The sequence below is a fragment of the Loxodonta africana genome, chromosome 26 (assembly GCF_030014295.1).
Source record: "Loxodonta africana isolate mLoxAfr1 chromosome 26, mLoxAfr1.hap2, whole genome shotgun sequence".
NCBI classification, from domain to species: Eukaryota; Metazoa; Chordata; class Mammalia; order Proboscidea; family Elephantidae; genus Loxodonta; species Loxodonta africana.
In genome coordinates, this window is record NC_087367.1 from 15657508 (window position 1) to 15677732 (window position 20225).

General features: G+C 44.2%; 1 protein-coding gene across 2 annotated transcripts in view; it reads right to left on the reverse strand.

Annotated features, from left to right (window-relative positions):
• Positions 1-20225, reverse strand: part of EPAS1 (endothelial PAS domain protein 1) — a 107462-nt gene that overhangs the window by 17610 nt on the left and 69627 nt on the right. For both annotated transcript variants that reach the window (XM_010597282.3, XM_010597281.3), the window contains exons 5-7: positions 18743-18861; positions 18427-18632; positions 4921-5027 (exon numbers count right to left, since the gene is read on the reverse strand). In XM_010597282.3, coding sequence (XP_010595584.1) covers positions 4921-5027; positions 18427-18632; positions 18743-18861 — 432 coding nt within the window. The remainder of the gene's footprint in view (positions 1-4920; positions 5028-18426; positions 18633-18742; positions 18862-20225) is intronic.

Sequence of the window (20225 nt, forward strand, 5' to 3'; positions counted from 1 at the left end):
GCAGGTTTGGTTTGGTTACGTTCAATAAAAATGCAATCATTTTAAGAATACAGGTCAATGAGCTTTGACAAATGTATGTACCCATGTCACTATCACCACAGTCAAGATACAGAACTTCTCCATCACCCCCAAAATTCCTTATGCCTCTTCCTAGTCCATCGCCATCCCCACCCCTGGCCCCAGCTCATCTGTTTTCTGTCACCATATCTTGAAAGTGTCTTTTCTAGGTTTTTGTTAAGTTGAATCATACACCACGTACCCTTTTGTGCTTGCCTTCTTTTCACTCAGCATCATGTTTTTGATGTGTTTGTATCTGTTTAACACTGAAATGACTGGGAAAGCTCAGTCCTCAAACCAGACTTGGTTAATTGAAAGCCATCATTCCCAGATGGATTAGTTATTTATGCAGTGTTACTTTCATGGGGTGGGGGTCGTATCTGTGTGCAGTTTGTTCCTCTTTATTTTACCGAGCAGTATTTCATTATATGAATATACTAGGATTAGTTTATCCGTTCACCTGTTGATGGATACTTGAGTTGTTACCATTTTGGGTTACTATGAATCAAGCTGCTATGAACATTTGAGCATAAGTCTTTGTATGGACACACTTTTCCATTTCTCTTGGATACACTTAGGAGTGTAACTGCTTGGTTGTAGGCTAAGTACATGTTTATAAGAAGTTGCCAAATTATCTTCCAAAGTGGTTGTACAATATAAGGCCGTTGCTGTTGTTAGGTGCCGTCAAATCGGTTCCAACTCCTAGCCACCCCAGTCTAATCTTTTTAGCAAAATCCTACACCACAGGGAGCAGAAGATATTATCTTCTTTTACCATGAGGAAACTAAGGTCAGAGGGGTTGCAACTTGCTTAACACCTCACAGGACAACAGTGACAGAGTCTGGGCCAGACGACAGGTCTGGTCCCTCCCAGGATGGTGCTCGCTTACTACACTCACCTGAGCCACAAGTCACTGGGAAGACTCAACTTGCTGTTGCCACTGTCCTAGACAATGATGCACACCTCGGCCAAGAGAAATACCTCTTGTCCTCTCTGCTCTCCCTTTATCGGGCCTGTCGAGGTGCCCTTGCCGCAGTGAAACGATTCTTGCACAATTTCAAGTGCCTGGAGTTAACTTATCTAGACGGTTCTAATGCAGACCAAATTCAGGGCTCTAATCCTCAGTGATTAAACAGGGAGTGAGCAAAGGTTTTAACTGTATTTCTCGCACTCACAGGCGAGGGTCTGCTCTGCCAGTGGAATATAATTACGCCAGCTTTCTAATCATCTGCTCATTAACGCCAGCCTTGGTGAGGGGCCTGCTATTTCGTAGATAGGCTTTTTATGGCCTTTAATCTTGTTTTCCTAAAAGCACATAATGTCCTCATACAACAAAGAGAAACTGAGCACGCCCACCCCAGGAGAGCAACAATGCATAAATAACTAATCCATTTGGGAATGATGGCTTTCAATTAACCAAGTCTGGTTTGAGGACTGAGCTTCCCCAGTCATTTCAATGTTAAACCTCTAGAGGCTGAGACACACACGTGCGTGTGTGAATTCAGGACACCCCCACGTAGATCTGGACCAGCCCTAAGCCTGGGCCTCCAGTGATTCTCCAGCATGAGTGTTAGTCTGTGTGCAACTTTATGTGCACAAATCCAAGACAGAGAAAGAAATAGAGATAAGTGTTTCTGTTTCCACTGACATTAACCCAATTTCCAACTCATGCGGGCTTATCCAACCTCTGCTGCACTTTTCTGACTAGGGGCTGGGCTCTGAGTTCAAGACCAGCTTTACCTGGCTCCATCACGAAGCCCTGGTGACGTAGGCCTAACCAAAATGTCGGGAGTACGAATCCACCAGCCGCTCCTTGGAAACCTTATGGGGCAGTTCTACTCTGTCCTATAGGGTCGCTATGAGTTGGAATCAACTCGATGTCAATGGGTTTTGGTTATCAGGGGAGGAAGAGAGCCTGTGATTTCTATTTGTGTTGTGAGTCACCTTTAAGTGTGTCTAATGATTAAATAGGAGCTCTGGTGGCACCGTGGTTACATACTCAACTGCTAACTGATAGGTTTGAATAGTTAGTGGGAGAAAAGACCTGTTGATCTGCTCCCGGAAAGATTACAACCTTGGAAACCCTATGGAGCAGTTCTACTCTGTCATGTAGGACGCTATGAGTCAAAATTGACTTAATAGCACACAGTAACAACGACAATGATTAAACAGTCCCTGGGTGGCATAAACAGTTGACACACTTGGCTGCTAACCTAAAGGCTGGAGGTTTGAGTCTGCCCAGAGGTGCCATGGAAGAAAGGCTTGGCGATCTACTTCCAAAAAATCAGCCACTGAAAATCCTACGGAGCACAGCTCTACTCTGACACACATGGGGTCACCGTGAGTCAAAACTGCCTCAACAGCAATTGGTTTGGGTTTTAATGCTGTATTTTTCTGCAAATAACATGCACCTTCTGTGTTTCTTTGCCGATTGTGTCCTTCCCCCGCAAGGTAATTTCACAAGCGTCACTAAGTTTTTTTTTTTTTTTAACATGGAGGTGTAAAAAAAAATTAGCACAGTGCACTTAGGAAAACACCTTGTGGGGGGAGGGATGGCTGGCATACAAAGGTAGAAGGTGCGTATTCTGTAAAAATACGGTACATGGATTTGGTAGAAAACACCATATTTTCCCTGGAGTCAGAACACATTTTTATTCCAGTTGTTTTTATGCATCAAAGATTTTCTAAGAAGAACGAAAAAAATTCTTTTTCCATGCCTAATAAGAAGTCATAAGTTTTGTTTCCTTGATGAGTTTCCCTTCCTCCCCATGAAAAAAAAAAGGCAGACTATAATACTGTCCTTTAGGAATTCCCAGGAAGCTTTCCATTTATTTGTCCCCTGCTTCAGCTTCACCCTTGGCTTGGAAGGAAAGTTGGTTTTTCCTTAGTTTTATGGCTAAAGGAAGACCCAGAAAGCCAGGCCCTGGGGAACCAGTGGGTCAGCTGGGCCAGGGGCCGAGGCCCCTGAGTGCCATGCCTGGGTGACTCTGTCAACCCACCTCTGGGAGCAGGAGACCCTCAGGACCAGGAAAGCATGGAGACCTCAGAGTGAAGGCTGGAACCAGACCCTACAACTTCAAAGCTGGGGCAGGCCAGGGCTAGGTCACGTTCATGGGCTCACGAGAGTGCCTCCACCCTCCTCCTGCCCTATCCCTGGATCCCTAAATGGGGTGGAATTGAGATTTTTTGTTTGTTTACTAGTTTTTTTGCCCCAGAGAGAACAGTGAGAAACTTCTCTGTGATGCCGCAAAGGGCCCTGTTGCACTGTCAGATCAAACTCAAAAGCCATGGGGAAGAAGCAGAGGAACCGATAAGATGATCTTGCTCCTTATAAGAGTGGTAATTGTGCTCCCATACACACAGCTTATGGGGTTGTTAATGTTATCTATTCTGAACTTCAGCTGTCCTTGACCTCGGGACAGATGGATGGATGTAGGAACACTGCACAAATAGATGCCCTTCCATTTTCTTCGTTGCCACTCTAGGATACAACTAATCCTGGAGGACGAAGGCCAGCAGGGCCTCTGGGGATCTTCTCAGACTTAACTTACCCATTTTCAATCCTTCTATAATCTTCTCAGCACCTCCATCTGTGCCCCTGTGGGCACCTGTTTTGAAGCATGCTTTTTCTAATACTTTTTTGACACATAGTTTTTCATTCATTTAACATCTGTTCTGTACCAGATACCACGCTGTATATTGAGGCTAATGGTGTGAGCCAGTCTGCACCCAAGAGCCCACAGTCTTCCTTTTTCTACTTAGAAGTAAGATCCCTAAGGACAGAGATTAATCCTACCAATTTCTATTTCCCTCAGTGGGCCAAGTACAGGGTTGTAGGTCTGGAGTCTTTGCATGTCAATGGGCTATAGAGATTAAATGACATTGTCCTGGGTCACCTGCAAAGGGGAAGCCTGAAATGGGAACACGCCCAAGTGAATACTGTAGAACAACCACCCTCCCCAATATGGCAGCCACCAGCCACATGTGGCTATTTAAATTCAATTAAAGTTAAAAAAAATTCAGTTCCTCTGTTGTACTAGTCACATTTCAAGTACTTGATGGCCACAAGCAGATAACAAAGATACAGAACATTTCCATCATTGCTGAAAGTTCTATGAGACAGCACTGTTCTAGAACTCTTTTATATCTTGGTTTCTTTCAAGCTGAAAAGCACAGCTTCCATGTGCTATCACTGGTTGCCTGGAAAGCCTCCTTCAACTCAGTTCTCTTGACCCAGCAAATAAGCTCTTAGAGAACCATGGCCCACCTCTAACACAGAGCACTAAATATCAACATATCTATTCCTCCCATCAACTTGAATACTAAATTGGTGACATACTACCTTCTCCTTTGCCTAGCTCAGTCCTACCCCATCCTTTAAGGTTCAAATCAAGTGTCCTGTTCTCTCCTTTCCTTAACTCTTCCAGTCCTCATCTTCTCTGAGCGGATGCACTTACATCTATAGCACATAACCCAAGCCCACTAGAGGCTGGCTGGCTTGCATTGCTCTCTCCCGCGCTGTTCCACACAGTTGAGTGCAGGCTGTTAACTACACGAAAGTGGTCAGTGGAGGTGCTACATGGAAATTGAGATTCAGCCCAACTATTCTCCAAGCCGTGTGCTTTGATGTGGGTGTCTGTGTAGAGGAATGGGTTCTTGTTCTAATTTGCATGAAGGTGTCAGAAGAGCTGGTGGCGGCCCTAGTTCTCTAGCCATCTTGAGGGTATGAGTCTTGTCTGCCATGCAAGATGGGGTCTCTGTAAAGGAAATGACCAGGTCTTCTCCTGTTTCACCAATAACACCTCACTAAGGCCCAGATTCCACGTACGCGAGGAAGCCACATGGAACACCCCTAGAACTTACAGTTCTGGTGACTTTTGGTCATGTTCTCTGAATCCAGTGCATGGTAGAACTCATAGGCTGAGCGGCCGAGCAGCTCCTCGGGGTGGTAACCAATCAGCTCTGTGATTCTGAATTAAAAAAGTTATTTAAATCACAAGCGGAGAAGAGAGATCATATTAACTTGGACAGGGATGTGGGCAGGGACTCAAGGAGCTAACCCCAGAGGGTAAATCAAATGCACACATTCAGATGAACACACTCCAGAGTTCTGATTGGGCCATTCATGCAAACAAAATCAACTTCATGGTCAACCTGCAGCTGTGTGCTCCACCCAAGCCCCCACTGTTCCTGACCTTCCTGAAGTCATACATGGGGAGGAAGGAAAAGCACTTATTCAGGGGACTTCCTTTTCCCCCGTTGATATATGCCTATTCTCCAACAGCCATTGGAAAGGGCCTTAAAAATCACCTCTCTGCTTTTTGCAGACAAAGGAGTAGAGATCTAGGGAGCGCAAACAATTTGCTTGATGTTCACACAAGTGGCCAAGGGCAGGGCAAGAATGAAGACTGGGTCTTCCTGCTTATTGTATCAAGTAGAAGGCGATATAAATGAAAAGCGAAAATTATGTGGCCCCAAATGGGGAAAACACGTGGAGGTGGCCCTTTGTCTCTATGTTAACCACAGACTGAGCAGAAGCCCTGGGCAGGGAGGACTCCATCTGTGCTTACTAATTTGCTCACCTGAATGCTTCCCTCAGATCCTGCCTGTGACCTCAGATACCTCCAGGGCTTCTCTTACCTGTCTCTCCCTATCTCCAGGAAAGGGGGAACGGCAGGGGGTGCTGAGAATCGGAACTATAAAATCATAGTCACATAAATGTGTCTCCGCATTACAAGTAAAAAACCAGCTTGTCATCAAGTCGATTCTGACTCATGGTGATCCTATGTATGTCAGGGTAGAACTGTGCTCTAATAGAGTTTTCGACGACTGATTTTCTGGAAGTAGATTTCCAGGTCTTTCTTCCCAAGTGCCTCTGGGTAGGCTTGAAACCCCAACCTTATGGTTAGTAGTTGAGTTCATTAACCATTTACACCACCTAGGGACTCCTCATTACACCCTCTGATAAACAGGCAGCTCTGGAATAAGTGACTTGGCTGTCCCCAATGCAGGCAATCATGAAAAATCACTTAATACTCTCAGGACCATGTGCTTTATGCTAGAATCATTAAAATAAACAAAGCCCTGCCCATGAACCACTACGTCATACCTAAGGATTATTTCTCCAAATCTTTGTTATCTGACACATTTTTTTCTAATGGGTTCATTGTTTTGTTAACTTTGCCTATCACAAGTTAGAAGTAATACTCTCTTCTCGTTATTACCAGCTCTATTTGAGAATGCATGACTTTTGGGCATGGACCTGTCATTTAACACATTTGGGGATTATCTAATAAACAGTAGGGGGAGGAAAGCAGAAGCAGAAAGCACCAGTAAGGGCTCGTGGTTTCCTGTCTCCACTCCTTCTCCCTCCTAACTGGTTAACTTGTAGCTGTCTGCCAGGTTATCTCATTCTAATATATCACTTCCATCCTGCTCCTCCTCTATGGAAGAATCTACAGCTTCTCTTATCGCCAATCACATCAAGAGTGAAGTCTGCCTAACTTCTAAATCCCCCCAGGATCTAGCCTCTATCTTCCAAGAAATCTGATTTTCCTCTAATCTGCAGGCAGACACCTCTCCTCCCAGTTCCCCAAACCTGGCAAACCCATTATCGCTGCAGAGCCTTTGTGCCTTCTCGCTTCCCCTCTTCTCCCAGCCCTGATACTGTAGGGCTAGCTCCAGCCCTCACCTTCTCCCCAGAGCCTTCTCCGATTCCTCCAGGTCGTGCCACTGTCTCCTTCTCGTGAAGTTCTAATGAGTGTCACAACGTCACAGAGTTATGCATTTGTTTCTTCACTTCCTAGGCTGTGAACCCCTGAACCCAGGGGCTACTTTCTCCCTTTGTCTCCCCTACACTAGGTGCTCTGCAAATACTTGAATAGCTGAGAGGTGGGCTGATTTTCTCTTTGGATCCAAGGCACAGAGTCCTGTCTATCCCAGCGCTGCCAAAGGATAAGTTTGGGGCCCTGATGAGCTACTTTTCTTCCTAGGACATGAAGCTATCTCAGTGCACGCTCACTCACACACACACACAGCCTTCAGCAGAAACCTTTCACCATATTCAATTTGTCCTGTCTTCATTCTGTAAGATGTCTGGTTTTGATGGGAAGTGGACAGAGGAAAGGTAAGTTCTTGGCCTGGGTGAGACTCAGGGTTAAAGCCTTTGTCACACAATGGGCAGCGCACCAGGGCTGAGCAACTGAAGCCTCAGCTGATTTAGCCCCGCAGAGATGTCTCCAGCAAGATTCCAGCAGGATCCCAGCCCAGCTCTCACCCCACCAGCCAGCCCAACTCTGACTGGGAGAATGTGTCTCCTTACCCAGTCCTGAGAAGTGATGTCTCTGAACTCATCATCAGCAGACATGCCCCAGCAACCTGGCCTGGAGCAGACCCTCAATGGTGTCTTAGTTAAGGTGGAGATTGGGGGAGAACGAAGAGAGAAGGACAGTGCTGGCCCTTCCTTCCCTACAGCTCTATTTCTTCTCTGCTGAGTCAATGCCTTTCAAACTTGGGCTGGGCATCAGAAGCGTACTGGTGGGGCCTGCTGACTATCAGCCAGCCATTTACAGGCTCACCGATTTGCTAGACAAGCAGCTTCTGTTTCTGGGCTGGTCTAGAATTTTGTAGAGACCCTCAAAATGAAGCTATGGGGATTCTAGGAAAGAGTTGATTCTACCCTCTGAAGAAATGAACTTTTCTTTCAAGATGAGTATGCGTAAGTAAAAATGTTCCAAGTAAATATTTATTACAATCGGCCTGATAATACGATATTCTTTATCTAATTAAGGGACCATTCATTCAAAGACACACAATAGGCATGTTTTGGCAGTGGACAAACAAATCTAGTTTTCAGATTATCTTCCTAGTAGCAACTTTCATTTATCTTGTCAACTAAAATAAACACTTAATGTCTCTTTCTTCATTTCGTTAAACAGACTACTATAAAAACTGGAAAATACACATACCCCGAACACAATTGAAGAACATGTGAGTTGTCAGACTTCACAAAGCCAGGAAACCCCAACTTAAAGCTAATGGTCATTCGCCTCTATCTCCAGGCACGCAGACGCCAGTGAGGAGGTTAATGAACCCAGCTTGTTTATAGGGTCAGGTACTACAGTGCAGAAGGGCCTTCCCAGCTGATTTCCCTCCAGAGCTGGGTTGTGATAACGCAATTTCATATGCTCTCTCCATTAGGGGTAGGGGAACTTTTTTTTCTTTTCTTTCTTTCTAATTAAGGGCCGCTGACATACTGGGAAAAAAAAAATCAGTTTGGGGTAACCCATAAATTTAAAAATCAATCAGTAGGACTGTTTAGTGTTTAGGGAAGAGTAAAGAGTAAAAAGGATTTAATTCATCAGATTTCAAAAATGAGAACAGAAGATGCTCTTTAATAATGAAATGGAAAGACGCAGACCAAGGATGAAGTTAGGAGAGAGATGCAGACAAAGAAAGGAGAAGAAGGAAGAAAGAAGAAAGAAGAAAAGAAAGAGAATACAGAGGAAAAAGCGTTAAATCCTGAAGTCAGCGTTCATACAAGTAAGTATGTGAGTCAGACAGCTGGGCTTTGAACTTCAGAGCCAGATAAGCTTTCAACATGTAAAACGACAGCTATTCATTGCTCTTCAGTTGCTCTTTATCCATGAAAATGTTCAGAGGCTCTGTTCAAATGGACTACCTATAGCAGAGCACTAGAAACAAACTGAGTCTTTTGGCTACTGTGTCAGGGCCATCATTTCAAGAGGCAGAAGAAGTCCAGCCTCAGACCTAAGATAGCCCACTCCTGTTCCCAGTGTGTACCCATGAAGGCCACCTGGGACACGGCCATCAAACCCCATGACTTCAGAGGCCCCTGCCTGGAGTCAAACGAGGTCTGGCTGTAGTTAACTATGTCAGTAAAGGATTTGTTTAGTAAATTAATCATGTAAACAATATGGTGAGAGAGTAAATTCTCTCAAACTAAGAGGATAAAAGTTTTAAGTACTTTGTACCCACCTATTTGTTTTTCAAAGACTGTGTTTGTTAATAAAGCAGACTCAGAATAAAGTCTGCTCTCTTCCCCTCCACCCTTTTGGCAATGGATTCTCCTAGGCAACGCTTGATTCACCTCATTTTGGTTTCTACATGTGCTTATAAGCACTGCAATTGTTTCCTTAATAATATTCAGGCTACTCACTAACTCAGATTCCAATGCCTCCTATTAGTTTTAATATATTTTAATCCAGATTTTGCTTGCTTTAAACAATGTTACTTAAGCCTTGTGTTTTCTTCAAATACTACATGGTTATATAAAACCTATACAACCATCTCTGCAGTTAATACAAAGTCAATTTCCATCCTGAAAGTGTGGTATGTTGCGAGGCTGCCTATGGGGTGAATTTATACATAGGAAGGTAGCCCTGGCTCAGTCCTGGCATGACCATCCTTGGATGGCCACCAAATACCACAGCTGCCTTTCATTACCCTGAAATTCACAAGCAGTAGGAGAAAATCTGCCTTGAGTTGTAGCAAGACAGAAGCAGATTGTATAGAAGGAATAATTTTTGAATAGTGAAGTCTATTATGGATTGAATTGTGTCACCCCAAAATGTGTATCAACTTGGCTAGGCCATGATTCCCAGTATCATGTGGTTGTCTGCCATTTTGAGATCTGATAATCCTGTGTGTTATAAACTTAACCTCTATTATGTTAATAGGGTAGGATTAGAGGCACTTGTGTTAATGAGGTAGGACACAGTCTACAGGATTAGGTTGTATCTTGAGTCAATCTCCTTGAGAAATAAAAGAGAGAATGAGTAGAGAAGAGAGGGACCTTATCAGCACCACGCAAGAAGAACTAGGAGTGGAGCGTGTCCTTTGGACCCAGGGTTCCTGTGCTGAGAAGCTCCTAGACCCGGGCAAGATTGATGACAACAACCTTCCCCCAGAGCCGACAGAGAAAGAAAGCCTTCCCCTGGAGCTGGCACCCTGAATTTGGACTTCCAGCCTCCTGAACTAAGCAGAATAAACTTCTGTTGGTTAGAGCCATCCACTTGTGGTATTTCTGTTATAGCAGCACTAGATAACTAAGACAAGGTCTACTGAACTTCGAAGGAGCTCTGGTGACGTAGCAGTTAAGTGCTTGGCTGCTGACTGAAAGGTCGGCAGTTCAAACCTACCAGCGGCTCTGTAGGAGAAAGACATGGAGATCTGCTGTCATAAAGATTACAGCCTAGGAAACCCTATGGGACAGTTCTACTCTGTCTGTAGGGTTGCTATGAGTTGGAACTGACTCGACAGCATAGAACAACAATATTGAACTTTGAAACAAATTCCAAAGAGAATTTGTAGAGCTACCACTTATGGGGGTATTTCAGGCAGACAGGATAAAATATGAGCATTTCTTACATTCTTAAACTGTTAGAATGATTTGAAAACACTTACTTGGAGCGGGCACAGATGCACAAGGAAAGCATTTAACGTTTCTTAGAGATTTAAAGAAACACTACACTCGCTTACATAAAATGTGTAAAGGTGAATGTGTATGTCTGCAAAAATATTTAGAATACATTATATATGAAATTAAAATACAACATGAAATGAACTAATCTGAAAGACTGCCTTGAATTTAAAATACCTATCCTCTAAAAAAGTAATTATATTACATGTTTCTCAATATGCAAAGAATGTACATAAATTTTTATTATTAGTTTTACTGAAGTCAGCCTATTTTTTCTCAGACTTCAATACTATTGCCTTCCAAGTGGATTGGTGTGTGCGTGTGTGTGTTTTACAACTCATGGCTCTTTATGATTTCTTTCCTGACATTCTCTTTATGACCTTCAACTTGCCCCTCACGTTTCTTATCTTTATTATTCCTGACTTCTTTGAACATAAAGAATTCAGCATCAATTTAGTCCACCAAATTTGAAATGCAGCCATCTTAATTTATTAAGTAGTACCTCCTACTATTATGATGTCCTATGTTTTTTAATGCAATAGCAAAACGGGGTTGCCCTCAAATCCTTACGTTCTCTGTAAAGAGTCCCTGACACCCTCTTTGTTAGTGTGGATTTTTTTGATATCTTTATCCCCAGTGATATCGCTCTTCTCCACATAATTTGCTTTTACAATTTATTTATAAGATACAGGAAGACTCATAAAACTGACAAAATCATAGTGGGAGTATATATGCGTTAGAAGAACTTTGCCCCACCCTCCTTGATGGCGTGGCTTCTTTCACAGATATTTTCTTCTGCCACTAGATGGCATCTCCCCATGAATTTCAGAAACCCATTTTAAAGTTAAACTACTTGGGAATCAGTATTGTCTTCCTTTTGGGTAAATGGGATGCTCTATTTTCTACCATTCACCGCTGTACAAATTGCTCGTGTCTCAAACTATAAACTCTTGGAGAGCAGGAATCACCTCATCTACTTCTTCGATTTTATAGTCTCTGGCAATTGGTTAGATAAATAAATAGAAGATGTTCAATAAATAACAGTTCATTAATTACAGGCATACCTCATTTTACTACGCTTTATTACACTTTGCAGATATTGCGTTTTTTACAAATGGAAGGTTTGTGGCAACCCCGCATCGGGCTAGGCTATTGGCACCATTTTCCAACAGCACGTGCTCACTTAGTGTCTGTGTCACATTTTGGTAATTCTCTCAATATTTCAAATTTTTTCATTACTATTATATCTGTTATGATGATCTGAGATCAGCGATCTTCGACGTTACGATTTTAATTGTTTTGCAGTGCCATGAACTATGCCCATGTAAGATGCCAAACTTAATCGATAAAGGTTGTGTGTGTCCTGACTGCTCCACCGACCAGCTGTTTCCCCATCTCTCCCTTTCCTTGGGCCTCCCTGTTCCCTGAGACACAACAATATTGAAATTAGGCCAATTAATATCCCTAAGATGGCTTCTAAGTGTTTAAGTGAAAGGAAGAGGTGCTCGTCTCTCACTTAAAATCAAAAGCTAGAAATGATTAAGTTTAGTGAGGAAGGCATCTCAAAATCCAAGACAGACTGAAAGCTAGGCCTCTTGTGCCAAATAGTTAGCTAGGTTGTGAATGCAAAGGAAAAGTTCTTGAAGGAAATTAAAAGTGCTATTCCAGTGAACACATGAATGATAAGAAACCAAAACCCTTATTACTGATATGGAGAAAGTTCTAGTGGTATGGAGAGAAGACCAACCCAGCCACAACATTCGCTTAAGACAAAGCCTAATCCAGAGCAAGGCCCTAACTCTCTTCAATTCTATGAAGGCTGAGAGAGGTGAGGAAGCTGCAGAAGAAAAGTTTGAAGCTAGCAGAGGTCGGTTCATGAGAAGGAAAGGAAAGAAGCCACTTCCATAACGAAGTGCAAGGTGAAGCAGCAGCTGATGAGAGAGAAGCGGCAGGAAGTGATCCGGAAGATCCAGCTAAGGTAACGGATGAAGGTGGCCACCCTCAACAACAGGTTTGCTCTGTAGACAGAAGAGCCTTACGTTGGAAGAAGATGCCATGTAGGACTTTCATAGCTAGAGAGGGGAAGTCAATGCCTGGCTTCAAAGGACAGGCTGACTCCCTTTTTAGGGGTTAATGCAGCTGGTGACTTTAAGTTGAAGCCAGTGCTCATTTATCATTCTGAAAACCCTAGGGCCCTAAAGAATTAGCTACATCTACTCTGTCCTGTCCTCTATAAACGCAACAACAAAGACGGGATGCCCTGGTGGTATAGTGGTTAAGAATTTGGCTCCTAATCAAAAGGTTGGGAGTTCGAATCTACCAGCCGCTCCTTGGAAACCCTGTGGGGGCAGTTCTGCTCTGTCCTATAGGGTCACTATGAGTCAGAATTGACTCAATGGCAACAGGTTTGGTTTTGGTTTGGTTGAGACCTACTGCTCAGAAAAAAAAGATTCCTTTCAAAACAGTACTGCTCATTGACAACGCACCTGGTTACCCAAGAGCTCTGATGGAGATGTACAAGGAGGTTAATGTTTTCGTGACTGCTAACACGACATCCATTCTGCAGGCCGTGGATCAAGGAGTAATTTCAACTTTTAAGTCTTACTTAAGAAATATATTTCATAAGGCTAGAGCTGCTCTGATGGATCTGGGAAAAGTAAATTGAAAACCTTCTGGAAAGGAGTCACCATTCTAGATGCCATCAAGAACATTTGTGATTCATGGGAGGAGGTCAAAATCTCAACATTAACAGGGGAGTTTGGAAGCAGTTGATTTGAAACCCTTATGGGTGACTCTGAGAGTTTCAAGACTGCAGCGGAGGAAGTAACTGCAGGTGTGGTGGAAAGAGCAAGAGAACTAGAATTAGAAGTGGGAGCCTGAAGATGTGACTGAATGGCTGAAATCTCAGGATAAAGCTTTAACAGATGAGGAGTTGCTCCTTACGGATGAGTGAAGAAAGTGGTTTCTTGAGATGGAATTTACTCCTGGTGAAGATGCTATGAACACTGATGAAATGAAAACAAAAGATTGAGAATATTCCATAAACTTAGTTGGCAAAGCAGTGGCTTGAGAGGATTGATTCCAATTTTGAAAGAAGTTCTACTGAGGGTAAAATGCTATTAAATGACATCACAGGCTACAGAGAAATCTTTAGCAACCAGCACCCTGACCAGTATGCAGCCATCAACATGGAGGAAAGACCCTTCAGCAGCAAAAAGATTTCAACTCGCTGAAGGCTCAGATGATGGCTAGCATTTTTTAGCAATAAAGTATTTTTTAGTAAAGGTATGTACATTGTTTTTCTAGACATAATGCTATTGCATACTGAATAGACTACAGTATAGTGTAAACATAACTTTTATATGCACTGGGAAGCCAAAAAAATTCACGTGACTCGTTTTATTGCAATGGTCTGGACCTGAACCTCCAATATCTCCGAGGCATGCCTGTAATTGCTCTGTATTTTAGGACACAAAATATAAGGTCTATGTATCAGCATAAATGGACAAGAGATAAGCAATTACACTAATAACCAAGATTTCTTTTTTAACCTTGCCACTCTCCTTTACTCCCATCTAAATATGTTAATAAGACCGATACATAAATTATTATAGAATTCACTTTTCAAAATGTTTACTGCTTCAAATTATTAGTACAGGACTTAGTACAGTCCTCGGACCCTTTACTAAAAGGAAAAGGACAAACGCACTCCCTTAGCTCAGGTGCCTCAGAACACATTGTTTTGGGCATCAGTTGAACAAAAGACTGGGGTCCCCTTTTTACCTCTTCTTTATATTTTATTTCTCTTCCCTCTTTCCTCTGTTCTTGCTTCTCTGTTTCTCCATGAGCCTTTTATTCTTTTTCGTTTGCTTGTGTCTGTGGTGTCAACACATCTCACGAAAAGTTCCCATCTACCTCAAAAAGTGATTTTGTGGATTCTAATTGCCTTGCGTTCTCTTCAGATTCTTTCTAATCTTCCTTATGGGAAAACAATCCCCTTTGTGGGAAACCACAGCCTCTCATGTGTGTCTGACATGAATTACACCTGGTGTATTTCCTGATTAAAATGGAGAGGTCCCCTCCCCCATTGGCTATCATATGTAGGTTGGTGGTTTTGAAACATTTATCTCAGAGGGTATTAAGGAGAAGACTATGTCAGTGTGTGAGTGTGAGTGTGAACGTCAGTGTGTCTGCCATTCCCCATCCCAACACAAAGAGTGAAAACAAAACCAGCTACCAAAATGAAATCCCAGCTCTCATCAAAGCAATTTAGAAATAATAATTAGGGATTTAGGACTTAAATAGTCACTTCTATAAACGGTGCAAGCCATGTATGTGCCCTTGATAATTAATCTGCTAATCAGTTAGATGCAACTTTTGTGTGACACAGCACAGCGCGTCTTTAAATGTCCCTACATTCATCTCTCCGGCATCACTGAGTTCAGAGTTTGGATAACATAATTCAGTTTCCTGAAAGGCAAGACTTTGATGAAAATGCGGTACGTCCAGCAGAATTTATAAGCAATATCACCCCCTACATTATGAATCACAAAGCCCTAAAACAGCCCACTATCTGCTCTGCCTACCAGCCCTGACCCAAACTAAGAAGTCAGCACAGGGCCTTTCCCCTTTCTGTGTACGTTTCCTCTTCAAGCACTTTCGAGGGCCCCTAGCTCATGCCTTTCCCCTTCTTCTTTTCTGTAAGGGTTAGTTGCCTTTAGGCTATGACCTGAAAGTCATTAAAAACAAGATAATGAATGAATGATAACTTAGAATGACCCTTTACGTAGCATTTTTTTTTTCCACTTTAACAAAGACCAAAGTCTTAAGTTAAAAAAAAAATCCCTCTTGTCAGATATTATCCAGAAATGGCAGGTCATTTTCTAGGAGAGCGGGATTTCCCAATGGTCATGGAGTCAAATTATGGACATGCTTCACCCACAGGGCTACACATAGCTTCCATGGTTCACAGCACTAAGGCTGCTCCCAGGCTTTGGGTTACAGTGTTCTGACATCAACCCCCTTAAGCCTGAGACATGTGGGCCATACCTTGGGAATATGGCTCAGACAATGAGAAGCCCTGAGTGGCAGCCAAACTAACCATCACGGTCACTTCAAGGGAATTCCCCTGTTATCTCAGAATGCCCAGAATGTTCACTTGAATACTAAGACTGCATTTGATAAATAACCTTGCTCATAACATGCATTCCGCTGGTGCCTGCCTTTGGAGCACGCTCTCTAATCATCATCATTACCATCACAACAATACTAATAACTATAATAAAGGCCTGACTGTGTCAAGGTTCTGGGACAAAAGGCTTCATATGTGACATTTTCTCCTTCTGAGGCTGGGGCACTTCTTTCTACGTATATACCTACCCACCACTTCCAACAGCCTTGAGTCCTGGTACTGTGTGGTCAAAACTGGGGGGCAGGAATGACTCAAGGATACTTTTCCAAAAGTGCTTAATTGTGCTGGTAGTCAGTTCTAAGAAGGGGTCACCAACCAATACCAGGTGTGATGGTTAAGGTTGTGTGTCAATTTGCTGGGCCATGAGTCTCAGTGGTTTGGCAACTATGAAATGATACAGTTTGGTGGTTATGTAATGATGCAATTTGGCAGTTAGGTAATGATGTAGTCATCTTCCATGATGTGATCAGATGTGATCAGTCAATCAGTTGTAAGGGGAGTTTCCTCGGTGGTGTGGCCTGCATCCAATATATATATGGACATTCTGGCAAAGTTTGCTTCCTTGCTCTAGATTCTGCATCTGGTTCGTCATCATCTGACCGCCAGTTCTGAGGACTTGAGCCAATGGCCTGCCATCTTGCCTGCTGATCTTGGGATTCATCGGCCTCCTCAACCTGTGAGCCAGTAGCCTGCTATCTAACCTGCTGATCTTGGGTTTGTCAGCCCCTGCAGCTACATGAGTCAGGAGAAGCCTTCGGCCTGACGCCTAACCTGTGGACTTGGGACTTTCCAGCTTCTGCAACAGTGTGAGCCATTTCCTGGAAATAAATCTTTCTCTCTATATATCTTCACTGGTTTTGCTTCTCTCAAGAACCCAGTCTGAGATACCAGGTCAGTCTAGAATCAGGGGAGAGAAAACTCAGCCTTAACCTTGGAAGTAGGGCCCCACACCCATGAAAAAACTCCAAATACCCCTGAGCTGTCCAGCTGAGAAAAGTAGGTGGGCCTGGGAGAGGTGTGCAGGAGCTCTCCTCCTGGAGCTTGGTGTTTCCTGCTGGTGGGGAAGGCAAGGCAGTTTCTTGTTAGCGGTTAATTCTTCCTCTTCTACAGCGCCAGTTGCTAAATGCCTTTGAAAGTGATCTTGGCTTCTTGAGTTTAGTGGGGAGATTTGCTTTGGGGAAGAGCAAGGGCAGGGAGTAAGATATAAGCAATAACAAGAAGCCTCACATGTGTTAGTGTTTGGATTTCTGAAAGTGCTTTTGTAGCCATTATCTCATCTTACGGTGACCCTGTGAAAAAGGTTGAGAAAGTAGTATCATTCCCATTTTAGAGATGGGAAAACTGAGATCTTAGGGTTTCCTGAGGAGAAACTGTAGAAGATGAGAGGGGAATGACTGGAGTGGCAAAGACCTGCACCAGAACTGTGATTCTGGGGAAAAATGGTGACTCTGGATACTGCAGAAAGCTGAGATCAGGTTGGGGGGTCCCTGCCCAGAAGGGCATAGCCAGGGATGCCTAGCCATCAAGCTGGGGTGGCATTTACTTGGCCAGGCCAACCTGGGCCCTGTCCTCCTCAGCCAGCACCTTCTCCTGGCTTTTCCTTCACTCCCTAGTGGTGGTCATTACTCACCCCATCTGTTCTCCCCTACCTGCCCCCTTCTACTTCCCGATCAGGCCACAGGTCAGGCAAGTGAGAGAGTTAGGAGCCATGGCGAGGCTTTAATGCTGCATCCCACTACAACCTAAGCCACTTGCCCACCTGTTTCAACTCTCAAGTTGATCTGAAAAACTTGAGGTGACATGGCTTACCTCTGCAGTCTTAGATGCTCTTTCAACAACTTTAATAAAGATACAATGTGGGTGAAAATAATAGCTAATACTGAACATTTATTATTGGATTTGAACCCACGTCATCTAGCCCCAGAGTCCCATGCTCTTAACCACTACACTATACCACAACGGGATTTCCATTTGGGCCTGGCTTTGGGGGTTAGGAGGTCCCTGGGTGGCAGAAATGGTTAAACACTTGACTACTAATTGAAAGGTTGGTGGTTCTAACCCACTCAAAGGTGCCTTGGAAGAAAAGCCTGGAGATCTGTTTCTGAAAGGTTACAGCCATTGAAAACCCTATGGAGCACAGTTCTACTCTGAAACGGATGGGGTCACCATGAGTCGGTGTCAACTTCATGGTAAATGGCTTATCGGCCCTCATGTAAAATCCTTCCAAACTTGGCTAGGCGATAGTTGGGATGGAGTTGTACCCAGGAGGTGCAAAAGCGGAGGGGAAAGCACAGTGATGGAAGAGAATAAGGGGAAGCCATCTATCTGTGGGTCAGTTTCTAGGCCACAAGCCGAAGCTGGCCTCTAAATTGGGAGTACCAATGGAAATCTCTAGACCCTCATCTCTGGGGGGAGGGAGACTGTCCTGGAAATTCCCTCAGTTGCCTGATACATACGTGGACAGATATGTTTACACCACAAAGAAACAAGAAGGTCACACACCAGAACCGCTCTGCAGACAGACTCTGATGATGCTTCAATGGAGAGACCACCAAATATGCTATTAGGAACCTCTTAGCTGCACTGATGGAATTAAACAGTGAGACAGGCTCATGAACTTACACCTAGCGATACCACGTTTATGCCCCAGGCCCAGACCTAATTTACCTCAGGCACAACCATACGCACAAGCGGGTAAGGCCCATCCCGACATGGCACACGCACCCTGGGCCCCCACCTGTCGTCGCAGTAGGTGAACTTCATGTCCATGCTGTGGCGGCTCAGGAAGGTCTTGCTGTCCAGGGGGATGTCCATGTGTGACGGGTGCTGGATGGGTTCGCACATGATGATGAGGCAGGAGAGCAGGGGCTCCTTGTAGCCACAGAGACTACTGTGAGGGGGGCAGTTGTTGTAGACCTTCATCTGGCCAGTGCAGTGCAAGACCTGGAAACCAGCAATGGAGGGTCAGACGCTGGCTGAGGCCCTGGGGGCAGGGCTCCTGGGGGCCCACTGTCCCACATCCGGACTCCAACCCAGGCCTGAGGCTATCCTACCTTCCAGGTAGCTGACTTGAGGTTGACGGTTCGGCCTCTGTTGGTGACTGTGCACTTCATTCTCATGAAGAAGTCCCGCTCTGTGGACATGTCTTTGCTCTTCTTCCCAAAACCAGAGCCTGGATAAAGATGGTGGGGAGGACAGTTGAATTCAGTTTTTATCATTTATATTCAGAATAGGGGCTCCGTTTCAGTTGTCCTGGGAAACTTACTGTTTGTATTTCCCAATCAAAATGCCCCCTCCCCATTCACCCGCAACCACCACCTTCTTGCTCTCTGAGCACCTGTAGGCTACCATACACACGCAGCAGAATCCTGGTCTGTGGGCTAATGTTTCTCATCTACAGCGTGTCTCTTCAACCGGGATATACGCTCCTGAAGGTAGGGGCTGGGCCATCGTTTTATTCCCCATTGTACATAGCACATGGGCAGCCCTCAATCCGGTGACTATTACACATGATCTCAGCAAATCTTCCCTGAGGCAGGCCTGGGCTTTCTAATGGGAATTCCAAGCGACCACAGTTACTCCAGGGGAATAAGCCTCTCAGGTTGGAGACGTCCTTCAGACACACTATCCTTTTATTCATAACCTGTCCTTCAGGAATGTGAACCTGACCATACCCTGGTGGCATAGAGGTTAAGAGCTATGGCTGCTAAGCAAAAGGTCGGCAGTTTGAATCCACCAGGTGCTCCTTGGAAACTCTCTGGGGCAGTTCTACTCTGTCCTATAGGGTCGCTATGAGTCAGAACCGACTCGACAGCAACGACTTTGGTTTGGTTTTTTTGGTACTCTATTTGCAATCTGCATGGCTGCTTTTAAGACAATGTGCCATCCATTTCCTGTGTAAAATGACATGCGTCAAGACTCAAGACAGCCCTCTGGTCCGAGTCTCCTGGGATTTGGTGATCAAGTCCACTTTGAGAAATAACTCAACATGGATCATGTCTTCTCTCAGCCAGAATTAAATAAATCACCATGACCAACAACATAGCTTGCTGCCTTCTTATAGTCTCCAGATAGCCTGTCCATTCAGAACTTCTTCTACCTTTCATGATATAAAGCAGTGGCTGCAGCAAGTGCCAGCTGAGTCTGTCTTGTCCATGTCTAAATTCTGGCTCCACCACCATCCCTATCCTGAGCCTTCCAAGCTACCTCCCTGTCCTCTGCCCCCATCACAGAACAATCCAGAGCCACACTCCTCCCTCCAGGCACAGCCACCAGTTTCTGCTCCTAAAGGTGCAGAAGACCTTGATTCACTCGACACTCACGTCCCTGAAGAGCCATGTCAAATGAAGTGCAGCAGCCTTGAATCTATCTCAGACATTCTTAGGAGAACTCACCAAGGAAGAGATTGAATGGTGACTCTTTTTATACTTTTAAGGGAGAATAGTCCTCCATCATGATTATAATACTACCTCTCCTCTCTCTCCTATCCTTAATCATGTTTATTATAATTGTAATTTTCATGGGGTGGGGGGGTTG